At 40.9% G+C, this 26,505-nt stretch overlaps 1 protein-coding gene across 2 annotated transcripts in view; it reads left to right on the forward strand.

The window, feature by feature from the left end:
• The window catches only part of TPD52 (tumor protein D52), a 132,415-nt gene that overhangs the window by 77,874 nt on the left and 28,036 nt on the right, over window positions 1–26,505 (forward strand). For both annotated transcript variants that reach the window (XM_030937562.1, XM_010378487.2), the window contains exon 2: window positions 17,473–17,588. In XM_030937562.1, the coding sequence (XP_030793422.1) occupies window positions 17,473–17,588 (116 nt within the window). The remainder of the gene's footprint in view (window positions 1–17,472; window positions 17,589–26,505) is intronic.

Consider the following 26,505-nt stretch of genomic DNA (forward strand, 5'->3'; position numbering starts at 1 on the left):
GAGGGGGCCAGAGACTGGGGGGCTTCTAAGAAGAGGTGGCATTTCTGCCTCAGTGTTGAAGGATGAATAACTTTGACCGGCCGGAAAAACGTGACATTTCAGGTAGAGCGTGTCGCATGGATATAAATACCAAAGGTCAAGGACATGGGCTTGAGAGATGGTGAGAAGAATGGAGGTGACTGTGACTTGCATTCTATCCGTGTCACTATTAATTACCTTTGAATGCCTTTGGCTCTAGGTGGTAGAACAAGTAAAGTAATGGAGAAATACTTTTTCTACCAGTATTTGGTGACCAAATGCAGAGTTATGGAGAGGGCCAGGGACCTCATGAACCACACTCTTTCTAGTCTAGGGACATAGCTCCAATGCCTTTCCTGTCCCAGTAAGAGGCCATGGATTTCAAGAAGCCAGACAATCCATTCTTTCAAATAATGATAAAAAATAAACCATTTATTTTATTTTTATGTATAGAATGAAACATTTATAATTGCCCAAATTTTGTTACCTTTTAGGAGAAAAATACAGATTCTTTTGTTGTTAAAAATAAAGGCCGGGCGCGGTGGCTCAAGCCTGTAATCCCAGCACTTTAGGAGGCCAAGACAGGTGGATCACGAGGTCAGGAGATCGAGACCATCCTGGCTAACCCGGTGAAACCCCGTCTCTACTAAAAAAATACAAAAAAAACTAGCTGGGCAAGGTGGCTGGTCCTGTAGTCCCAGGTACTCGGGAGGCTGAGGCAGGAGAATGGCGTAAACCCGGGAGGCGGAGCTTGCAGCGAGCCGAGATCCGGCCACTGCACTCCAGCCTGGGCGACAGAGCGAGACTCCGTCTCAAAAAAAAAAAAAAAAAAAAAAAACTTAAAAAAAATAAAGACTTACCATAGGCCGGACGCGGTGGCTCACACCTGTAATCCCAGAACTTTGGGAGGCCAAGGCAGGCAAATAACCTGAGGTCAGGAGTTTGAGACCAGCCTGGCCAATGTGGCAAAACCCCATCTCTACTAAAAATACAAAAATTAGCCAGTTGTGGTGGGTGGTGGGTGCCTGTAATCCCAGCTACTTGGGAGGCTGAGGCAGGAGAATCGCTTGAACCCAGAAGGTGGAGGTTGCAGTGAGCCAAGGTTGTGCCATTGCACTCCAGCCTGTGCACGAGCGAAACCCTGTGTCGAAAACAAAACAAAAAAAGATTTACCATAAATGGAGTACAACATGAGACTAACAAAAATAACAAAGAAATCATCCAGTATGTATTCTGTATGTAAAAAAAAAAATCACAAGATGAATACAGACCGTCTTGGTGCATTTTATACACTAGACACATATTGATATTTTTAATGCTTAAAATATATTAGGTTTCATACTTGCTTCCAATCTGAGGAGAGTGTATCTGAGCTCTTTTTTTAGATTTGAAAACCGCCTTTTAGATTAGAACACTGCTATTTTTTTTTTTTTTTTTTTTGTTACGCAGTAACAGACCATTGCCCACCTGAAGGTGAGTCACCTTTATTTTTACCTCCTTAGTAGAACCAGCAGGAGCTACAACTGCTGTTGCTTGAGCCAAGGCCATAGTCAGCATAGAAAGGTTCTGCTAAGAGACTGTGTTAAAGGAAATAAATTTGGTGACTTAGTTTTGTTTTACAAGCTAGCTGTGGCCCAGTCCTTCTACAGGGTAGGCACGCAGGTTTATTGCAGCTCTACAGAGCCATGGCCTTAGACAAACAAAGAAGGTGTGGGAATACCCGGGAGCTTTCCATTCAAAATGGATTCTTCTTTTTTCAGTGCATGTAACTGAAGCACCAGCTTTCTTTTTTTTTTTAAAAAAAAAGGGGGGGGCGGCGAGAAAAGAAAAGTCAGTCTGAAGTTTTCATGACACTCAGCCAGACTCCACATTAGATAAAGTAATCATGGAAATACAGCTTTATTTTTGTACCAAGTTGTGCTTAGAAAGCTGATTGCTAAACCAGGAAGCTTGGCTTTCAGAATTTTACTGTAATCCAGGGTGGAAAAAAAGTATCATCCAGATGGCATTTGTGGAAGATTACTGACTGGTAATCCCTCCTTGTCCTAGAAGATTAAGTCTGCCCTGGTGTAGTCGTGGTCAGCTGATTTTTTTTTTTTTTTTTGTAAGTAAATCGTAGTTTCTTATTGTAAGTCAGCCCGTGTCCAATGTTTGCCTGAACTGTTTGTACATCTGGGCCATATTGCAGAACCCTGCCCTTCTTTGTTGACTGAGGAGTTTGCTCCCTGCCCAGGTTTTTCATTGTTGATCAAAATTAACACCAGGTGGTGAACAGAGCCCCTCCTAAGGTTGCTCAGGATAAATCATTTATTAAATAGGTCTGCTTGTCAGGAGGGGTGTGAAGGCTCCCAGAAGGAAATGCTGGCACCTGGGCGTGGAAGCCAGGGCCTCTAACTCCTGGGGTTGATTTCTTCAGTGAAGTTGCACCCTACAAAGGGAATATGGCCAAAGCAGCACTCAACTGAAGGATGATATCAGGCGATTAGAAAGCAATGCGTTCTGCGTTTGTCTGGAATGGATTGTAGAGAGATGGACTTATGTGAGGACTACCAGTCCCCGTTTGATTTTGAAGCAGGAGTCAACAAAAGCTATCTCTACTTGTCTCCTAGTGGAAATTCATCTCCACCCGAATCACCTACTCTTCAGAAATTTGGTAACTACTAATTTTGTAAAGCTAAGTTTGCTTGGAATAAAACCTAGACATAACTTGGGGTTTGCCTGGCTTTAAAATTATTAGTGTAAAGATGTACCAGGGTGGTGTTGGATTGTAACTAGCTAATAAGCTATTCTAGATTCAAATATTAAATCTCATTAAATATTTAGAGTATGTTTATACTTAGAAGTTAGATTTTAAAGTTAGTACTATTTATACGATCAGTAGACCTCTCCATTGATAGATATTCCAAGCTTACTTTGAGTTTGTTGAGCTGGTAAATAACAAAAAAGGAGGAATCTGGAGTCCTTGGTTTCTAGTTGCTTAGGTAATTTACGACAACTTTCTTAATTTTTCTCTTTAGTTAAATGATGGTTAAGCACTGACTCAGTTCAAGGTCTTGCTGATGACTGTCCTGGGTTTTGTTATGGAATATTGAGAGCAACTTACAGAAATTGCTAGGCAAGAGATATATATATATATATTTTTAAAGAAAAACTTGAAATTGCCATACCTTTAGAAGCAGTTATTCCTTCATACCTGCCAGTATGAGATTGCTTTGAAGGCCAGCAGCACCATCAGGGAGGGTCTTCCTTTATCGGCACAAGGCAGCAAAAAGCTGGAGGCAGCTTAGCCGTCCTCCCGGCCAGGTCCCTCGTATCATAGCCAATGCTGGGAACTGGTTAAATGACCTTCTCTGTAATTTGCCAGATAATCAGGTTTTTCCAGAAGAAGTTAATTTTTTCCTTATTAATGAAGAACAGGTCACATTTTGTTCATTTTAAGCTGAAAAAATGGGTAACTTAGAAAAAAACATGGTAAAGGTGACAGCATGAAACTTAGTTTTAAGTATTTTAGGTTTGTATATTTGCTGACAGTAGGGAATGTGTGAAGCAACATTCCTCTCTTGGTTGCAATTGGTAGCTATCTTCCCCCCAAAATCGCTGGGATTTCCAGGAACGGGAAAAGGTTGAGTATAACGAAGAAGGGGTAGAGCTGGTCTGTAGAAGTTGGGGGCAGGAGGCAGCAGCTTGATGTCTGCTGGGGGATTCTGATTGCCAGGAAACTTTCTCCAGTGCTGACCTTGGCTTGCCCAAGTGGCCCCCCTCAGACCTCTGTAATAAAGGGGCCTGGGCTCCCCCTTTGCCCAGCCCCCTTCTAACTTATAAATCTCATGTATAAGTTAATAGGGGGCCACACAGAATGGGGAAGTTAGAGCTCGATAATGGACCAAAGCTCAAGTGACTTGCGGGGAAGGGAGGGAACCTTTGAGAAGCTGGGGCTGTGGTTTTGTGACTTCAGGTGGGCCTTGATCGGTGTGCAAGCAGCCAGATTCCCAGGAAGATTGACACTGCTTGCTTCTTTTAGTTCCCTTCTACCCTTCTTGTCTCTTTGTTTCACCTCCTTTCATTTTCCAAGTTACAGTCATGACTGCCTTGGGATGTTTCCTGTTAAAACCAGGGCAGTTGTAGGGTTGGGTGTGCCTCTAGGCAAATTCTGAAGGATTATCTTTGCAATTCCTGTTAGCTGTTCGAAGGAGCATGGGGTTGTGAGATTTAAAAAGTTATTAAAAAGCAAATGAATAACAATAATGAAAAACAAACTCATGTAGCTAGGTTTAGTAGTTTGCATTAATTGAGAGAAAAGAGGGTGAACAAGCATTAAAACAAGCAGAAACTACCCTCGGCAGTCATCTGTAAGAACACAGTGATTCTAAAATGTCCAAATAAAAGTGGGGGCCTGGAAGAGGGATTACTCTTCTGTGTGCCCATGACCCCTCAAGGCATAAGAAGCCTGCACACCTGTCTGAACATCAAACATCGTTGGTCGATGGAATGAATAATAATGCCCTCCGTGTGTTTGCAGTCTTTGTATTTCTATGTAGAAGCTCTTAGGATCAATACATTATGAACCCATTAAAAGTTCTTGTGGTTTTTGGCCACTATGTATTTTCTTAATCGGCAGACAAGTAATACAGACAAGAAGGACTGATATAAAGAGGGATCCTACTCAGAGAGGTTGGGAATACTGATCTGAAAAGACTGTGTTCTCTGATATTTATCCAAAATGCCATCATGGGGCAAATGGGAAAGTAATGAGATTTTATCTATCGGCAGGATGTTCCTAAGAAGTCATTAAAGTGGAGATTAGGATGAGGACAGTGGCTGGAACAAAATGAGGCCTTTTATTAGGGAGTTTTAAACTCCTTTGACGCAACCAACCCATATTCAGAATTGCCTTATACCTCCTTACCCGCAATCCTCATAAATATAAGAATCCATCAATAACTGAAGCAAAATGTTATGAACCAGAACTTCTCTTTACTATGTGTGATGTACTCTGACATTTTGTACTATTGTATGCCATTTCTTCTTTTTAAAGTGTTCATCTGGTTCTGCTACTGGATTTTACAACCCGTAGTGTGAAAACACCGATTTATAATAGTTACAGAATCTGAAACAGAACCTCTGTTCATCTTTTTTGTTCACTGCTGTTTCCCCAAGCACCAAGAACAGTACTTGACATTATGGCTCAAAAACTGTTTGTGGAATGCATGAATCAATGAATGAATGACACTGGTGAGTAGTAGTTCACACTCCAGTTCATTTTACCAGATGTGAAGATTGAGGCTGAGAGGCGTATGTGATGTTCTCAAATCACAAAGTTTAGTTAGGCTAAGATACGACTAGCACTCATCTCTTAATTCTTAAGCTAGTGGTTTGGTTTTTTTGTTTTGTTTTTTTAGACCACAACATCTCAGCCTCTCTAGTAATGGATATTATAGAACAGATTAACCATATAAGGCTTAAATTCCCCTTTAGTCAAGCGTTTTACTGTGGGAGTAATTTGTTAATACTTTATACGCCACTGGGATCTCAACATTCTATTCCATCTTTGGGCTGAACATTATCAGGACCAGGGTCTCACAGCTGGGATCTTTTGTTGCATTATCTCTTCTATTCTGTCAACACCCATAAGGATAATATCCCAAAGGTCATTTACATAGCATCTATCTTCCTCTTAAGAATTTTTTTTTTTGAGGCAGAGTCTTGCTCTGTTACCCAGGCTGAAGTGTAGTGGCGCAGCCTTGGCTCACTGCAACTTCTGCTTCCTGGGTTCAAGCGTTTCTTCTGCCTCAGACTCCCAAATAGCTGGGACTATAGGTGCGCGTCACCACGCCTGCTAATTTTTGTATTTTTAGTAGAGATGGGGTTTCACCATATTGGCGAGGCTGGTCTTGAACTCCTGACCTCGTGCTCTGCCCGCCTCGGCCTCCCAAAGTGCTGGGATTACAGATGTGAGCCACCAGGCTGGGCCAGAATTTTCTTTTTTTTAAAAAAACTTTTGACTGGGTGCAGTGGCTCATGCCTGTAATCCCAGCATTTTGGGAGGCTGAGGTGGGCAGATCACTTGAGCTCAGGAGTTTGTGACCAGCCTGGGCATCATGGTGAAACCTCATCTGTACCAAAAATAAAAGAATTAGCCGGTCATGGTGGCACACGTCTGTGGTCCCAGCTACTTGGGAGATTGAGGTAGGAGGATCACTTGAGCCCAGGAGGGGACTGCAGTGAGCTGAGATCACACCACTGTACTCCAGCCTGGGCAACAGAATGAGACTCCATCTCAAAACACAAACAAGCAGACAAAAAAACTCTTTTATTTTAGATTCAGGAGTGCATGTACAGGCTTTTTATATAGGTAAACATGTGTCATAGGGGTTTGATGTTCTTTTTTATGGCTGCATAGTATTCCATGGCATATACGTACCACATTTTCTTTATCCAGTCTATCATTGATGGGCATTTAGGTTGATTCCGTGCTTTGCTATTGTGAATGGTGCTGCAGTGAACTAACGCATACATGTGTCTCTGTGATAGAATGGTTTATATTCCTTTGGGTGTATACCCAGTAATGGGATTCCTGGGGAGAATTTTCTAATGTACAGGAAGATGCAGCCTTGGCTTATGGCACCTTTGGTTATTTCTAGTGACTTAAGGAAATATGAGGAATGGAAAAATCTGACATTTTAGTTTAATGCGATCATATTTGAAACTCTAGAAAGACTGAAAAATCAAACTGAAATTCCTTAGCTCATGGTTCTTCTTTTCATTCTGTTTTACCCTTTTTGATTTTCACTCTGTGTTATTCTCACTTCTTTTTAGAAAAGTGGTTACCACTTCTTAAAAGTTTTTTATGATTGCATAGGTCTTAAATAGCAAACGTGACTATGGTTTACAAAATAAAAACTGGAGCCAAATTGAAGAGATGTAGAATTTCCTTATTCCTAGAGAGGAAAGTTAAGGATGGAAGAGACTTCCTCTCTGGGGATTCTGAAATTTCTCTATGATTGACCTTTGTCACTCTTTTCTGGAATGTCCCTAGTTACTAGTTTTATACTTAATTTTGGGGCAGGGGAGCAGAGCAGTGGGAAGAGGAGATAGCTCTGAAGTAATTGACTGAAGATTTTTTCCTTTTTATTTTTATTTTTTTAAAAAGAAAGGGATTTAAGGGTCCATTTAGAAATACTTGGAAGGAACAAGTAAAGCGTTTGAAAATACTAATGTGTTTTACCTTGAGGATTGTTTCTTCTTTGTCCACTCTTTCTGTGAAGTGACGCTTTTGGGAGGTGACCTTCTGTCTTGTGTGGGGACGTTGACCACTGTTCAGGGTCCTGCTTTGAGAGCTGAGTCCCAGGAGCACTTTGCATCTGATGTGGCTCCCAAGCGCTCCTTTCCCTTTTTGTCTTAGTGCAGCCCCTCCCCTCCTGCTCTGTTTCCTTTCCTCTTTAATAACCCAGACATTGGCCGGGCGTGGTGGCTCACACCTATAATCCCAGCACTTTGGGAGGCCGAGGCGGGTGGATCACGATGTCAGGAGATCGAGGCCATCCTGGCCAACATGGTGAACCCTGTCTCTACTAAAATACAAAAAATTAGTCTGGCATGGTGGCGGGCACCTGTAGTCCCAGCTACTCGGGAGGGTGAGGCAGGGGAATTGCTTGAACCTGGGAGGCGGAGATTGCAGTGAGCCAAGATCACGCCACTGCCCTCCAGCCTGGGCAACAGAGCGAGACTCCATCTCAAAAAACAAAAAACAGACAAACAAAAAAAACCCAGATATTGTCCCCTTAAGCTTGTGAGGAGCTTGGGTCTTCCCTTACATGGAGTGGATCAAGTTTTCTCAGCCTTTTTCTTCCCAGCTGCCTTGACTACAATTACCCAACTCATTTTTCCCCTAAGGTTTTACTGTTCTCATCGTGGGCACTCATGGGAAAATTCCAGCCTTGAGAATCTTAAGTTGTCACGGCCTGAGCCGCTGCATCCCTCTCTTCTGAAGGCACTCAGTGGCAGACAGCAGGTACTGGCTGTTGTGTCCTCTTAGACGCTCCCTTGCCTTGAGTCAGTGGTTCTCAACCACAGTTTTGCCCCACTGTGGGCATTTGACCATGTTTGTAGATACTCTTTTGGTTGTTACAACTGGGTGTGGGTGTGGGGCTGCTACTGACATCTAGTGAGTGGGCCTGAGATGCTACACAGGAAGATGCCCGTGACGCCCGTGGTGCCATGGCTGAGAAGCGCTGCCTTAACTGGATGCTTAGTCTTTTGGGTCTCCTGAAGACAAGCTCTGTGGTGTGGGGACTTGCAAATATTCTTCCCACTTCTGAGATTTTATTACATCCGGAAACAGCAAGGCACAGAGAATGGGAGCCCCAGGCACAGACTTTCATGGGAGATAAACATCTTGTGGTCTTTTTGGATGTTACCGCTAAAGATACTTTGAATTATATGTTTAAATCTCTTTTTATGCCTCTAGGTTTGAAAAGGGGGGATGCGTATTTCCTCTTTTTTTGTGCTTAAATAAAACAGTCATAGAGACTGAAGTTTCTTATCGCAACTCTGGTCTTAAGTTATTGGTGCTGCTTTGAAGACTTGGTAGGAAAGGCGTGCAGCTTTATTTTCCAGAGACGCTTCCAGGGCTCAAGTATATGTTAACAGATTCTTTCTTGGGTAGGCAACATTCAGGCTAAATAGCAGATACCTTAGACTCCATTTTGGCATCTTTTTCCCTTCTAGTTGAATTTTTTCGGGGGTAGCTGACATATTCTTTCTGTGATATCATTTGTGTCCCACCTATATAACCATGGTGCATTTGACTGCACACATTTTTCCTGTGATATGAAGGTAGGTGACTTGCTCCCAAAAGTGACAATCTTTGGACAGATTATGTATGAGATGGAAGTCATATTTCTTTAGGAAAGTGACATTTCACATCTGCTTTAAATAGAAAAACCTTTCTAGGTAAAAACAGTGAAGTGATAATGCAATATATACAATAAAAAGCTCAAGATAAAAGGAGAGAGAATGAAGGGAGACTGGGTTCTTGTCTTTCCCTCTAACTTGACTGTATACCTTCCTATAATCCATTTATTCACAGTGTTGACAAGCATCTGCTGTGTGCTAGACACTGTGCATCAGAGACCCTGCTGGGACTAAAGACACAGGATTGGAGCATGAAGGCCAAGTATTGCCCAGCTGCAGTCTGTGTTCTATACAATAGACTGGACCGTAGGTTCTTATTCCCAGAGCCAAGGACTGTTTTTCAGCCAAGTTCACGGGGTCCAGGGGAGATCCCCCAAGAGTAGGAGACACTTTTGACTTATTGAAGCGAGTGGGAACTGGAAATAGGGATGGGGTTTCAGGCAGAGAAAATAATATGTGCAAAGACACAAAAAAAGAGTGTGTTTTAGAGATAGCAGAGATGGTTGTACAATATTGTGAGTATAATTGACGTCACCGAATCACACACTTTAAAATGGTTAAAGATGATACATTTTTGTTGTATATTCTAACATAATAAAAAATTAAATGGGCCAAAAAGTATGGGAGGTACATTTAAACATTTTTTTTTTGAGTTAATAGCTTTCTTTCTTTCCTTCTTTCTTTCTGTATTTCTGTCTTTCTGTCTTTCTCACTCTTGTTCTGTTGCCCAGGCTGGAGTGCAGTGGCGTGATCTTGGCTCACTGCAGCTTCTACCTCCTGGGTTCAAGTGATTCTTGTGCCTCAGCCTCCCTAGTAGATGGGATTACAAGCGTGTGCCACCACACCTGGCCAACTTTTGTATTTTTTAGTAGAGTCAGGGTTTCACCGTGTTGGCCAGACTGGTCTCAAACTCCTGGCCTCAAGTGATCCACCTGCCTCGACCTCCCAAAGTGCAGGGATTATAGGCGTGAGCCACCACGCCTTGCCAAATTATATATATATGCGTGTATATATATGTGTGTGTGTGTGTGTGTGTGTGTGTGTGTGTGTGTGTGTGTGTGTGTGTGTATCACCAGGCTGGAGTGCAGTGGCACGATCTCAGCTCACTGCAACCTCTACCTCCCAAGTTGAGGAGATTCTTGTGCCTCAGCCTCACAAGTAGTTGGGACTACAGGTGTGCGCCACCACGCCCAGCTAATCTTTGTATTTTTAGTAGAGACAGGGTTTCACCATGTTGGCCAGGATGGTCTTGATCTCTTGACCTTGTGATCCACCTGCCTGGGTCTCCCAAAGTGCTGGCATTACAGGCATGAGCCACTGCGCTTGGCCTACATATGTACTCTAGAAAGCTCTTTGTTGGGGTGGGTTGAGGAATATTTGCAGATGTCAGAGACTGGCAAGGAGCTTAGGGGCAGGAATCTAAGCAACACATAGTGACAGCCCAAACTAGGCAGGAGGGCAGGATTGGAGGCAGGGAGTGAAGTAGATGTCCAGAGAGTGAGATGGAGCCACAACATCTCAGAGAGGTAGGAAGAGAAAAAGCAGGAGGGAGGAGAGGAATGGAGATTTCAGACTGAAGTTCAATGTCAGATGGCCTTGGTGTGGCCAGATGAGGGTAGTGACCCAGAACTGTCCTTAGTGGAAGGTAGGTGGAAGGGGCAGCAACAGGGTTGCAAGGGGTTGAGGAGTAATGGGCAGTGAGGAAGTAAGACCTGAGAGCCAAGACTCAGGGAAGACGAGAGGAGAGAGAAGCAATTCCCAGGACAAGTTGTAGGGCTTGGAATCTGGGAGAAACAGCAAATCCTTATGTGTACCCATTGTTTGCAGGTAAGGGGCTTGGGGCTCTTTGAAGATAAATGTGATTAAAGAAGATCAACCAACTAGTAAATGGCTGAATCAGTGTTTATGCCCCTTTCCATCGGAATTACTCTCCTGGGGCTGCGGTAGCCATTCTGGGTGGCTTATCAACCAGTTCTGGAGGTTAGAAGTCTGAAATGAAGGCATTGGCAGGGTCTTGCTCCCTCTGAAACACGCAGGGCAATGTCCCAATCTCTGTGTGTTCTCTGTGCTTTGCATTGTGTATCTTCACATAATCTCTTCCCTGAGTCTCTGTTTTCAAATTTCCTTCTTATAAGGACATGAACCATTGGATTAGCGTTCACTCATCCAGTGTGACCTCATCTTAACTTGATTACATCTCCAGAGATCCTGTTTCCAAATAAAGACACATTCATTGTTGTCACGGGTTAGGAAATTGAAGACATCTTTAAAGGCAGCAGAGTTCAACTCACAACACTATCTAATTTCAAAGCTCATCTTGTGTTTTTGTATTCTTTTAAAAATCTGTCCTCAGTTTTCTCATCTTTATATAATGAAGCATTTGACTTAAACCAGGGTCCCCAACCCCCAGTTGGTGGACTGGTACCTGTCAGTGGCCTGTTAGGAACCGGTGAGTGACAGGCGAGTGAGCATTACCGCCTGGGCTCTGCCTCCTGTCAGATCAGTGGTGGCATTAGATTCTCATAGGAGCGTGAACCCTGTTGTGAACCGCATATGCAAGGGATCTAGGTTGCACACTCCTTATGAGAATCTAATGCCTGATGATCTGAGGTGGAACGGTTTCCTCCCAAAACCATCCACCCGCAACCCCCGTGGAAAAATTGTCTTCCATGAAACCAGTCCTTGGTGCAAAAAACATTGGGGACTGCTGACTTAAACGATTCAGAATTCTTTCAGATCTAAAATTGTATGACAGTGGCCAAAAAGCTTTTAATCAATAATCATAGAAAGTCTTGAAGTACTTGGTCGTAATTGGAATAAAAGTCAAAGATGAAGAACTAGAGGGAAGAGAACCATTTAAGTGGGTGCTCCAAAAAGGGGGGTTGGGGCTGCACCCAAGCAGAGAGAGGTGCTCCTCAAACTCCTATTTATGGCTTATGTGTAGGTTCTACATTTTTAGTAAAAACGCTTTTGCTGCTTTCCCCAGTTGAAATTTGTGGAAGTTGTGGCAAATGGGTGGTTATGCATGGGAAAGTAAAGAGAGAGTTACTCTAATTAAATCTTTAATGAATAATTCAGTTCAGATGCAATATTAGCATTGGATCTGTTCTAGACACTGTGAGTTCTGAGACGGAAAGATAAGAAAGTGATGTCAGGACTTTATAGTCTAGAACTAGAGACGTGTTCAGGACTAAGCTCTTTCCTGTTCTTGGTCACTCTGCCCTGCCTTTCCCTGCTCTGACCACACTTGGACACACACATTTCCACTTTGTCTTCTGCACATTATTCACAAAGACTCTGAAGTCTTGAAGTGTTGTATTTCATTAAATCTAAGACACCACAGATTGTAAGATGTTACTATTATTTTGTGTTTCATTAAGTATAAAATATGCTGATAGTTAAACTAAAAAAACCTTGCTTTATCATCACTTGAATTGTTTTAAAATCTTTTTTTAAAAATTATTTTTAGTAGAGATGGGGTTTCATCATATTGTGCAGGCTGGTCTCGAACTCCTGGACTCAAGTGATCTACCCGTCTCTGCCTCCCAAAGTGCTGGGATTACAGGTGTGTGTGAGCCACCCTTCCCAGCCCCCTACAATTTTTTATTTAAATTTTTGTTGTTGTTGTTTTGAGACAGGGTCTTGCTCTTCTTGCTCTGTTGCCCAGGCTGGAGTGCAGTGGCACGATCACAGCTCATTGAACTTCAACCTCCTAGGCCCAAGCGATCCTCCTGCCGCAGCCTCCTGAGTAGCTGGGACTACAGGTGCAGGCCATTATACCCGGCTAATGACTTTTGAGTTTTTGTTAGATACAGGATCTCACTTTGTTGCCTAGGCTGGTCTCGAACTCCTGGGCTCAAGTGATCCTCCCACCTTGGCCTCCCAAAGTGCTAGCATTACAGGTATGAGCCACTGTGCCTGGCCAAAATTTTACGTTTATTGAAGTTCTTTTTTAGATTTATTCAGACATTTACACTGATCATAACACTACTGTGCGTATTTTCTAAAATAAAAAGGAACATTTCCTAAAATGTCTTCACACCCATAATTTAACTTATTTGAATTGCTTTTCAACTTGGAGTGATCTATGTCTATTCTATTGATTTATTTTCCTCACATAAAATGTCTGTGGTACAGCCTTTCTTAAGAGATGTCTGTAACTGGACCTGGCATTTTCTAAGCCATTTTGCAAATTTTGAGGCATGTTTGCTGGTAATAACCATGTCACAATGACTGGCTGATTAATTATACAGTGCATCTCAAAGATGTAAAATGTAGAAAGTATCTTCAGATTGATGGAATGTGTCTCTGCTTGTCTTCTCCATCCTAATCCCCAAGACACTAGAACTCTCACCTGGGAATCAGTGAGATGCGTCACCCTGCCAGTGGGCTCTAGAACCTTCCCAGGGCAGGCTACCCTCTACCTAGCTTGCTGGAAGGACTTTTCCAAAGACAAGTCTAGACTTGTCACTCCCCCACCTAAAGCTCTTTAGGGATGCCCTGGATGGAACTGAAGACAGGCTGACAACCTGTTTGCATAGCTAGAGGAAGAGAATTAAGGCAATGGCTAAAATGTTAATAACCCGATGGAAGAAATTATCACTCATTTTCAGTCATTTGGGTTTGATAATGTTATCTGTGACTTTCAAACCAGGGATCCCCACAAGTTCCTAGACCCTCAGGAAAGAAAAAAGTTTCTATGGAGAAAGACTAGGCCCTGTTTCGTTGTCCTGCCATGATCATTGATATTTCTCTAAGAAAAGATGTTCGTGAAGGAGCTGAGTCGAGAGACAGGAAGACCCAGGTATTAATCCTGCCTCTGTAAGTCTGGGCAAATTATATAGCCTTAGAGGACTGCAGTTTCCTAGTAGAAAAAAATACTCCTCTCAGGTGGTGGTTATGGGGTGTTTTTATTTTTATAAGATAACATGTAGACTTCCCCTCACAGTGGCTGGTGTAGTAAATGTCAGTAGATATTAATTGTATTTTCCCCACCATATTTGTCTTTTAAAAACAGCTTTCCATCAGATTCTGAGGAAAAAAAAAAACATTAAAATGAATGAACGAATAAGTTTCAGATTATGGTTTTCAGTAGTCTATACTTTTAAATGTTGTTATTTTCCACCTTTCATGCTGTGAACGAGAAATTGATCTTTTCTCCCAAAAGCCAGACTCTATTTTCATATTAAATACTGTACTATTACTGAACATACAAGAAACATGATCATATCTAGATGAATAGATAAGGCAACATTTGGATTCCCAGGTTTGGGGAAACTTTAGTTGGAATTAATGAAGACTGCTTTTGATCTAGTCTGCCAGATTCCTTCTCTTTTTAGGGTCTTATTATTGCTTCTAGATACTTTTCAGGTCTTACTGTAAGCCTCCTACTTTTGTCTTTGTTTTCAGATCAGTGATTTGAAGCATTTGTTTTTACATCAGACCGTCTAGGTTTAAAATCTGACCTCTACCAGACATTTAGGTGTGTTAACCTGGGCAAGTCGCTGAATGTCTGTAAGCTCCAGGTTCCTGATTTGGAAATGGTCATGGGGAACGCCACCTCACTGAAGTGTTGCACATAGGGATTTAAAACACTTAATTTGGACTTGTCTGTAAGTGGAACGCACTCTGTCATGGTGGCTGTGGTTAATAATTTTCTCAAGGCATGACTGTGATGTTTTGCTGGTGATTTTGGTATCTACCATTCTGTTCTTCCTTGGTGTTCTTTAATTGCTAATTTTTTTTTCCAGACTGCACCGTTTCATTTTAATGATGATGGTTTGCTGCCACCTACAGGCTAATGTGGAAAGAGCAGAACATGTCATTACCGACTTTCTTAGATGCTGAATATAAAATCTCAAGGTCATCCTGGCAGACTTGAAGCCAGCTGGACAACCCGTCATCCTTTTTTCTGAGAGATTTATTTTCCTTGATACCCTAGCCACATATTTGAATAGAACCAGAATCCCCTTGGATTCTTTTTGGAATTGGGCAGTATACATAAAGCATTGTTAGCAATCAGATACTGTATTTTCCCCTTATTTGAGTAGATTTGCAAAAGAGTGTGTATCAAAAAGGCATGAAAGAGTCTTTGCTATTTAAGTAATGGTTTGGTACCTGAGTTTTGCTTGTTTTGTTTTGGAGATCTGTTCTAGTTGGAGAGCTTGGGAGTTCTGTACAAAACATTAAAAATAAAATAATGTGTAACACGTAGCTCTGTTATGGTTCTTACTGTGTTGCCTTATAGGATAGATTTACAAGCACACTCAGATGCTGGGAGATGGTTTCTGACAGTACATAGGACAGCACCTTGTTCACAGTGTGATTTGGCTGGAGTTGGAGTAAGAGGTGCCAATGCCAGCTAGCAGGAGACGGGTCCAGTAAGGGCTGTGTGCCAACCTCAGGGGTCACACTTCGCTTTGAAAACAGTAAGGAACCACCAAAGGATTTTAAGCTGAAGAGTGACACAATCAGATTTCTATTATAGAAATATTATTTGGGCAGTCTGTTCACAGATATTTTAGAGGAAGACCTGTGGAAGCAATTATGCGTTGAGCTTTTCTACCTGCTGATTGTACCTATCAAGTATTTTATATGCAGTCAAGAGCTTACTCATACTTTTTGCCAGTCTGATTTGTGGTTTTTGAATTATTTGTGTTACTTTTATGGCTTTCACAGTTCTGTACATACTTTCCAGGTAGGCACTATTTTGGTGCTGCCATGCTGATGATTATTATAATTATTAACTACTGTTAATCGGTGAAGTACAGCAGACCCTGTACCAAGTGCCTTTGTAACTTGTACACCGTGTACATAAGCATCATCTCATTGATTCACGTAATTCTCTAATGTTTGCTGTGACGCTGGCTGCTTGTTCCACAGTGTGGCTATTCTCCTTCCTTTTTCTTCTGTGTCTGCTCCCTGGTGCCTTGTGTTGGGCAGGATGCCACATTGCTGCTGTGACTGAACTGGTACTTCTCAGAAATGGTCCTGGGGGGTAGCAGGGAACAACTGCAGTGGCTGTGATGCTCACTGGTAGGAAGAGTGGGCAGAGGAGTAAACCTTCCCCTGGTTTCTTTGCAAAATAAATAAATAAATAAATAAATAAATAAATAAATAAATAAATAAATAAAAATCTGTTGCCAGAGGAGACTTTGCAGTCCCAAACCTGTAAACTGAACTGAAGCCTGAAGCCTAGGGTGAGGGAGCTATGGCCAGGAAGGGGGTGACAAAAAGCTTAGTCGTCAAATAATGTGCGAATACAATATTTTTAAAAATTAATGTAAAAGAAAATCATGAATAAAATATCTCAGTTTTAAATAAAGACGAGATTAGCAGTAGTGCTGTTCATGCAAAGCCATTTTGGAGTTTGAGACAAAAGAAAGTATCAGCAATACTGATCCTGCAATTTAAAATTTTGGCATTTTGTTCATCATGGGTTCTTTGAGTTTGATTTTAAAAAACTATTCCATTAAGATATTTATGTTGAGTGTTTTAGTGGCCTCTTCAATTTTGCACCCAAGGTTGGGGTGCCTTTCTGGCCTCATCTTAGCCTGTGGGTAAGGGTTGGGCAGGAAAAGAGGGGAGATCTGAGGGGCAGCTGCCTGCTGGTCACTCTCCAGTCATTCTTCCTGACAGGCTCTGTTCCAAGGGGATTGGGTGCGGCGTGATTGGTCTTCAGTAGTGTGGAGTGTCTCTATGTGGCTGTTGGTCATGTCTCTGAACATATAGCTTAGTATTCTTTTATAAGGGCATCTGGATTTTTTATATATATATGTGAGATATATATGATATATATGGTATATGATATATATAATACATATATGAGATATATATTATTATTGTTTTTAAGCTATAAGAAGTGGCAGTGGCTCACGCCTGTAATCCAAGAACTTTGGGAGGCTGAGGCAGGAGCATGGCTTGAAGCCAGAAGTTCAAGGCCAGCCTAGGCAACATAGCGACACCCTGTCTCTACCTCCTAAAACAAACAACAACAAAAAGAAAACCTACAAGAATATGTTTTCTGCCTCCACTAATGGAAAGAAACAGAATAAAATTTACTTAGGACACTTAGTTCTTTCAGTGGTTACTCCTTTACTGAGTTTATGAAATGTTGACTTTGATTACCACAGCAAGCTGAAGAGATGTGCAAACTCCTGCCCTGGGTTAGTGGGAAGGACCTAAAATCTTTCATCTAATTTATACTGATTTAGTTGTATAGCAATTTAAAGCCTCGGCAAGATCTCATTTTGGGCCCTTCACTCTTCTGCCATAACTATATGGTGACTGAGACTATGAACAGAAGCTAAGAGAATGCTATATTTTCTAAATTCGTGTTTTGGCAGAGTCTGCTTGGTGGTTTCCGGTGGTTAGCTCAGATTTTTTGTCCTTTGCTGAGAGAGCCAGGTCATTTGAATGTCCAGAGATGAGATGTGTGGATCTGCTCTGATTGGCTTTATTCTGGCTGGGACAGTGAAGGAGCTTAAAGAAGGATTTTACTTAGATTTTGTACTTTAAACAATTGTTTAAATCCCCAACCAGGTCTGCTGAAAACAGAGCCAGTCCCTGAGGAAGGAGAAGATGTTGCTGCCACCATCAGTGCCACAGAGACCCTCTCAGAAGAGGAGCGGGAAGAGCTAAGAAGAGAACTTGCAAAGGTAAAGAACCATTCCTTTTGTAACTTTATTTTTGCACTTAAAATGTACTGTCATTTGTGATTCTAAAGTACATGGTGATATGTTTATAGTTAGTTCCAGGGGAGAGAAAGTGCATGTGTTTACTTCTCCAGCAGGTCTTGAGTAGGGGAGAGGAGATAGAGGAGGTTGACGTCGGTTCATTTTTATATGAAACAAATGTATGTATGGGTAAAATAGATGTGAAAGGTAGGGTGTGAAACAGGAAATGAATGAGAGGAGTACTAGTGAATGTCTTCTAAGGGACTTCACCGAGGTCTGATACACTTGCTCTTCAGTGCATCAATGGCTTTGTTCTACCCTTGGCTGTGTTGCAGAGATGGGCACTTTCAAACTTCCTTCCACCTTTCCTTCCTTCCAGTTCCCTCCTTCCCTCCCCTCCCTGCCTGCCTTCCCTCCCCTCCCCTCCCTCCCTTCCCCTCCCTCCCTTCAGTCCTTCTTTCCCTTCCCCTTCTCTCCCCTTCCTTCCTTCCTTCCTTCCTTCCTTCCTTCCTTCCTTCCTTCCTTCCTTCCTTCCTTCCTTCCTTCCTTCCTTCCTTCCTTCCTCCCTCCCTCCCTCCCTCCCTCCCTCCCTCACTCTCTCCCTCCCTCTCTCTCCCTCTTCCCTCCCTTCTTTCTTCTTTCCTAACTTCTTCCATGAAATTCATTTAACATAAAAATTAACCATTTTATTCTATTTTATTTTTTGAGACGGAGTCTTGCTCTATTGCTCAAGCTGGAGTGCAGTGGCACAGTCTTGGCTTGTTGCAACCTCTGCCTCCTGGGTTCAAGTGATTCTCCTGCCTCAGCCTCCCGAATAGCTGGAATTACAGGCATGTGCCACCACGCCCAGCTAAGTTTTATATTTTCAGTAGAGATGGGTTTCGCCATGTTGGCCAGGCTGGTTTCGAATTCCTGACCTTAAGTGATCCACCTGCCTTGGTCTCCCGAAGTGCTGGGATTACAGGGAAAAAAATTAACTATTTTAAAGAGTAGAATTCAGTAACATGTAACATTCAGTGTTGTGCAGCTGTCAACCCTTTCAAGTTCCACACATTTTCTTCACCTCCGAGGAGATCCCTGTACTCATTAAGCGTTCATTCCTGGCTCCCCTCCTGCAGCCCCTGGCAATACCTAATTTGCTTTGTGACTCCATGGATTTAACTGTCTTCTGGTTATTTCATATAAATGGAATCATACAATATGTAACCTTATGTATCTGGGTTCTTTCCCTTCATGTTTTTGAGCTTTATTCATGGTGTAGCACATGTCTGCTTCATTCTGTTTAATGGCTGAATAATATTCCATTGTATATATCTACTGTATTTTGTTTATCCATTCATCCATTCATAGGCATTTGGGTGATTTTCACCTTTGACTATGGTGGTTAGTGAATTAGGAACCTTTTATGAACAAATACTTGCTTGAGTACCTAGTTTCAGTTCTTTTGCATATATGCCTAGATATGGAATTGTTTCATCACATGATAGTTCCATGTTTAATGTTTTAAAAAAATTTTTGACTTTTTTTTAAGAGACAAGGTCTCACTGTGTTGTGTGGGTTGGTGGATTATGTAGTGGCATGATTATACTCACTATAATGTTGAACTCCTGGACCAAGCAATCCTCCTGCCTCAGCCTCCTGAGTAGCTGGGACTCCAGGTACATGCCATTCTGCCTGGCAGATTTTTTAATTTTTATTTTTCATAGAGATGAGATTTTGCTATGTTGCCCAAGCTGGTTTCAAACTCCTGGCCTCAAGTGATCCTCCTACCTGGGCCTCCCAAAGTGTTGGGATTACAGGTGTGAGCCATCGTTCCTGGCCCATGTTTCAAGTTTTTTGGGGAACCACCAAACTGTTTTCACAATATTGACACCATTTAATATTCCCATTAGCAATTTCTCCACATCCCTGGCAATTTGTTATTTTCTGTGTTTTTGATTGTAGTCATCCTAGTGGGTGTGAAGTGATATCTCATTGTGGTTTTGATTTGTGCTTTTGCTGTTATATCTAAGAATTCATTTCTGAATCTCAGATCATGAAGATTTACCCCTATGTTTTCCTCTAAGACTTTTATAGTGTTGGCTCTTAAGATTTAAGCCCTTGATCCATTTTGAGCTAATTAGTGTATGTGGTTTTGGTAGGGATCCAACTATATTCTTTTGCATGTGGCTCGTTTTCCCCAGTGAATGCTTGTGGCATCCTTGTTTAAAAAAAAGAAATTCAGTTTACCATAGATGTATGGGTTTATTTCTGGACTCTGAATTTAGTTACATTCATGTATGTGTCTTTTCTTTTGACATTATCACACTATTTTGATTACTATAGCTTTGTATTAAGTTTTGAAATTGAAGTATGAGTTCTTTACCTTTTTCTTCTTTTTAAAAATTGTTATTCCTTGCAATTCCATGTGAATTTCAGAATCTGCTTTTCCACCCACACAAAAATGCTATTGGCATTTTGATAGGACTTGCATTCAATTTATAGATTGACTTGGTGAGTATTGCCATTTTAACAATATTAAGTCTTCCAGTCCGTGAACATGAAATGTCTTTCCATTTATTTAGTTCTTAATTTATTTTAGCAATGTACAAAACATTCTTCTGTGTACGAGTCTTATACTTCCTTAGTTATATTTATTCCTAAGTGTTTTATTCTTTTTGATGTGATTGTAAATGGATTTTTTTTTAAATTTTCTTTTCAGGTTGTTTATTGCTATTATATAGAAATATAACTGAATATTATATCTTGATCTTATATTTTACAGCTTTGTTGAATTTATGAGCTCAAATATGTTAAAAAAAATTTTTTTTGAGACAGGGTATCACTCTGTCACCCAGGCTAGAGTGCAGTGATATGATCATGGCTCAGTGCGACCTTGACCTTCCAGCTCCAGTGATCCTCCTGCCTCAGTCTCCTGAGTAGCTAGGACTACAGGCACTTGCCACCATCCGCCTGGTTAATTTTTTTATTTTTCAGTAGAGATGGGGTCTTGCTACATTTCTGGACTCAAATGATCCTCCTGCCGTGGCCTCTCAAAGTGCTCGGATTACAGGCATGAGGCACCACATCCACTCTTGAATAGATTTTTTTGTGGATTTTTTTATTTTTTATGGTGACAGTTTCGCTCTTGTTGCCCAGGCTGGAGTGCAATGGCACAATCTCGGCTCACCGCAACCTCCACCTCCCGGGTTCAAGTAATTCTCCTGCCTCAGCCTCCCAAGTAGCTGGGATTACAGGAATGTGCCACCATGCCTGGCTAATTTTGTATTTTTAGTAGAGATGGGGTTTCTTCATGTTGGTCAGGCTGGTTGTGAACTCCCGACCTCAGGTGATCCGCCTGCCTCGGCCTCCCAAAGTGCTGGGATTACAGGCATGAGCCACCGTGCCTGGCCTTTTTTGTGATTCTTTAGGACTTTCTATATATGAAATCATGTCCTCTGTGATTAAACACAGTTTTACTTTTCCTTTCCAATTTGAATACCTTTGATTTATTTTTCCTGTCTAACTGCTTTGGCTAAACCTCTTCAGTACAGTATTGTGTAACACTACTGTAAAAACAATACTGTAAAAATGGATATCCATGTCTTTTTCTCTTATCTGAGGGGGAAAGCGTTCAGTCTTTGACCATAAGTATGATATTAGCTGTCATTTTTTCACAAATGGACTTGCGTTGAGGAAGTTCTCTTTTATTCCTAGTTTTAGTGTTTTTTTTTTTTTCCAGGAAGAGTATTGGATTTTTATGAAATGCTTTTTCTTCACATATTGAAATGATTGTATTTTTTTCCCTTTATTATTATATTAATGTGGTATATGACAGTGATTGATTTTCGTGTGTTGAATAATCATTGCATTCCTAGGATATATTCCACTTGGTCATGTTTTATAATCCTTTCGATATGCTTCTGGATATTCATAAGAGATATGGGATGCTGTTTTCTTGTGATGTCTTTCCCTGGCTTTGGTAAATAGGGTAATGCTGGCCTCTTACGATGAGTTGGAAAGTGTTCTGCCATCTTCTGTTTTTTAGAAGAGTTTGAAAAGGTTTGTCCATTCTTTAAGTGTTAGGTAGAATTAACCATTGAAGCTATCTACTTTTAGACTTTTCTTTGGGAGAATTTTGATACTGGTTCAATCTCTTTACCTGTTCAGATTTTCTCTATTTTGTTGGGTCAGTTTGATCATTTATATATTTCTATGAATTTGTCCATTTACTCTAGACTATCTAGTATGTTGGTGTACAATTGCTTATAATATTCTTTTATAGTCCTTTCTGTTTCTGTAGTTAGTATTAATGTCCCCACTTTCATTTGATTCTAGTTATTTATGTCTTCTTTCTTTTTTTCTGTCAGTCTAGCTATAGGTTTGTCAAGTTTGCTCATCTTTTTCTTCTGTTCCCTTCCGTTCCTTTTTTGAGATGGGGTCTTGCTCTGTCGCCGAGGTGGCTGGAGTGCAGTAGCAGCAATCTTGGCACACTGCAGCCTCTGACTCCAGGGTTCAAGCAATTCTCGTGTCTCAGCCTCCCTGGTATCTGGGACTACAGGCGTGCACCATCACGCTCGACTAATTTTTGTATTTTTAGCAGAGACGAGGTTTTACCATGTTGGCCAGGCTGGTCTTGAACTTCTTTTTTTTGTTTCGAGATGGAGCCTCACTCTGTTGCCCAGGCTGGAGTGCAATGGTGCAATCTCGGCTCACTGCAACCTCTGACTCCCAGGTTCAAGTGATTCTCCTGCCTCAGCCTCCCGAAGAGCTGGGATCACAGGCACGCGCCACCACTCCCAGCTAATTTTTGTATTTTTAATAGAGACGGGGTTTCAGTGTGTTGGTCAGACTGGTCTCCAACTCCTCCCCTCAGGTGATCGACCTCCTTGGCCTCCCAAAGTGCTGGGATTACCGGCATGAGCCACTGCCCCTGGCCGTCTTTTTGTTTTCTTTTTTTTTTTTTTTTAACCCTGAATGCATTGTTGATCTTTTTAAAGAATGAACTTTTGCTTTTATTCATTCTCTCTATTGTTTCCTTTTGTCTCTTTTATTTATCTTCACTCTAATATCTAATCTCTTCCTTATTATTCCCTTCCTTCTCTTAGTTTTGGGTGTAGCTTACTATTTTTTAAATTTTTCTCTAATTCCTTAAGGTGTAGAGTTAGGTTATTGAGTTTTGTTTTGGTTTTTTTTTATGTAGGCATTTACAGCTATATATTTCTTACTGACAGTGCTTCAACTGCATCCCATAAGTTTTAATATGTTGTTTTTGTTTTCCTTCATTTCAAAGTGTTTTCTAATTTCTTTTGTGACTTCTTTTTTGGCCCATTGGTAGTTTAAAAGTGTGTGGTTTGATTTTTACATAGTTGTGAATTTTCTGGTTTTCCTTTTGTTTTTGATTTCCAGTTTCATGGTGGTGGTTGGAGAAGGTGCTTTGTATGACTTTAAGTCTATAGAGACTTGTTTTGTTGCCTAACATATACTCTGTCCTGGAGAATGTTCCATGTGCATTTGAGAAGAGTGTATTTTCTATTTTGGGGTGAGTTGTTCTGTACATATATGTGTTAGGTCTAGTTGATGTATGGTATTGTTCAAGTCTATCTCTTTGATCTTCTGTCTGTTTGTACTACTCATTTTTTTTACCCAAAGTTTTATAAAGACTGGGATAGAATGGATAAGGCAGATGGGTGATAAACTGTTTTTTTTTTTTTTTTTGAGACAGAGTTTCACTTTGTTGTTGCCCAGGCTGGAGTGTGGTGGCGTGATCTTGGCTCACTGCAACCTCCGCCTCCCAGGCTCAAGTGATTCTCCTGCCTCAGCCTCCTGAGTAGCTGGGACTATAGGCACGTGCCACCATGCCCTGCTAATTTTTGTATTTTTAGTAGAGATGGGGTTTTGTCATGTAGGCCAGGCTGGTCTCGAACTTCTGACCTCAGGCGATCCATCTGCCTTGGCCTCCCAAAGTGCTGGGATTACAGGCATGGGCTGCCATGCCTGGCCATATATTTTTATATTTGTAGAGGGCATTAGAATACAGATAACATTTTCCCATTTAACTGATTTTCAAAAACATTTTTATGCCAATATACTCTTCTGCAACCTCATTTTAAATTGCTTCATAGTCCATTTTGAATGTCCACAAGCTCATTTTTAATTTATATTATTTATAAACATTTGGATTGTTTCCATTTTTTGCTATTATGAATAATAGTTTGATGTAAATACCTTCATGTAAGCCTTTATGCACTTCTTTAATTAGTGCTTTAGGATAAAGTCCTGGAAGTAGCATCATGCCTGGGTCTAATGGTTTTTAAGAGTATATAGCAACATGGCCAAAATGCTATCCAGAATATTTCTTATAATGTTTTGAAAGAGCATTTTTTTTTTTTTTTCAAATCCTTGGCAGTTCTCAGTATTGTTTTATTATCAACAAAATAAAAATAATAGTGATAGCACCTAATGTCTACAGACTACGGGCTGTGTGGGAGGTGTTAAGCTGAGCTCTTTACATGCATTATTTCATTAATTATTACAACAGTCTTATGGGGCAGGTGTTATTATCATGATCGATGGAAGAGGAAACATAGTCTTTATTTAACAAACGAAGTTACCAGCTGTATGATTTGTAAATATTTTCTCCCATTCTGTGGATTTTCCTTTTCATTTTCTTTATAGTCCCCTTAAAACATTTTTAAACTTAAATTTTTTATTAAAAAATTTTAGATTCAGGAGGTACATGTGCGGGTTTGTTACATGTTAATGCCTCATGATGTTGAGGTTTGGGCTTCTAATGATCCTGTTGCCCAAGTAGTGAACATAGTTTTTCAGCTCTTTCCGCCCCCCCAACTCTCCCTCTCCACTTCTGGAATCCCCGGTGTTTAGTTGTTCCCATCTTTGTGTCCATGTGAACCCAGTATTTAGCTCCCACTTATAGGTCAGAACATGTGGTATTTGGTTTTCCGTTTCTGTGTTAATCTGATTAGGAAGATGGCTTCCAGCTGTATCCATGTTGCAGCAAAGGACATGATTTTGTACTTTTTAGAAAGGGCTGCATAATATTCCATAATATTCCTTGATGTGTATGTACCACATTGGACAACGGGCACCTGGGTTGATTTCATGTCTTTGCTATTGTGAATAGTGATGCAATAAACATATGAGTGCCGGTGTCTTTTTGGTAGAACAATTTCTATACCCAGTAATGGGATTGCTGCCAGGGATCCCATTCCCAATGGCAATGGTAGCTCTGTATTAAGTTATTTGAGAAGTATCCAAATTGCGTTCCACAGTGGCTGAACTTTAGGACTGTTATGAATGATGCCGCTGTAAGCAATTGTATACAGCTTTTTGTATGGATGTATTATTATTTTTTTTTATTGTTGTTTGTTTTTTGAGACAGAGTCTTGCTCTGTTGCCCAGGCTGGAGTGTAGCAGAGTGATCGCAGCTCACTGCAACCTCTGCCTCACGGGTTCAAGGGATTCTCCTGCATCAGCCTCCTGAGTTGCTGGGATTATAGGTGCACCACCACCATGCCTGGCTAATATTTGTGTTTTAGTAGTATGGGGTTTCACCGTGTTAGCCAGGCTGGTCTAAAACCCCTGACCTCAAGTGATCTGTCCACCTTGGCTTCCCAAAGTGCTGGGATTACAGCCGTGAGCCATTGCACCCAGGCTGGATGTGTTTTCAATTCTCTTGGTTATATATACCTAGGAGTGGAGTTGCTCGGTCATACGGTAGCTCTATGTTTAACTTTTTGAGGAACTCTTAAACTGCGTTGCTGCTAAACTTCATTTTACGTTCTTACCAGCTGTGTCTGAGGGTTCCAGTGTCTCCACATCCTTGCCAACACTTTTTAATGTCTGTTGTTTTTTTTTAATATAACCATCCTAATGGGTATGAAGTGGTATCTCCTTGTTGTTTTGATTTGCATTTCTCAAATTACTAATGAATGGTGTTAAGCATCTTTTCATGTGCTTATTGGTCATTTGTATGTCTTGGGAGAAATGTCTATTTAAGTCCTTTGCCCATTTTCTAATTGGGTTGTCTTTTTATTGAGTTGTAAGTTTCTTTATATGTTGTGGATACTAGACTGTTATTAGATATGTAATTTGCCAATATTTTCCCCATTCTGTTGGTTGTCTTTTACTTTCACAATAGCATTGTTTGAAGCACAACCTCTCGGCATCCTCCCTTTCCCAACCTCTAACACCCACAATTTTACTCTCTACTTAGATGGGTTCAAATTTTTTTCTTGGCTTCCACATGTGAGTAAGAACATGCAGTATTTATCTTTCTGTGCCTACTTTATTCTGCTTAACATATTATTCTCTAGGCTCATCCATGTTGCTTCAAATGACAGGATTTCATTCTTTTTTATGGCAGAAGTGTATTCCATTGTGTATACCACATTTTCTTTATCCATTCACCTGTTGGTGGACACTTGGATATTGTAAGTAGTGCTGCAATAAACATGGGGGTGAAGGTATCCCTTTGATGTACTGATTTCCTTTCCTTTGGATAAATACCCAGTAGTGGGATTGCTGGATTATATTGTATTTCTATTTTTAGTTTTTCTGAGAAACCTCCATACTGTTTTTCATAGTGGCTATACTAATTTATATTCCCACCAACAGTGTATAAGAGTTTCCTTTTCTCTGGATCCTTGCCAGCATCTGTTACTTTTTGGTTTTTTGATAACAGGCATAATAATAGGTGTGAGGTGATATCTCATTTTGATTTTGATTTGCATTTCCCTGATGATTAGTGATGTTGAGCATTTTTAATATATTTGTTGGCCATTTATATGTCTCTTCTGAGAAATGTCTATTTAGATCCTTTGCCCACTTTTTAAATGGAATTGCTTGTTTGTTTTGCTGTTGAATTGAGTTCCTTATATATTTTGGATATTAGTCCCTT

The sequence above is a fragment of the Rhinopithecus roxellana genome, chromosome 9, assembly GCF_007565055.1.
Source record: "Rhinopithecus roxellana isolate Shanxi Qingling chromosome 9, ASM756505v1, whole genome shotgun sequence".
In the NCBI taxonomy this organism is placed as follows: Eukaryota; Metazoa; Chordata; class Mammalia; order Primates; family Cercopithecidae; genus Rhinopithecus; species Rhinopithecus roxellana.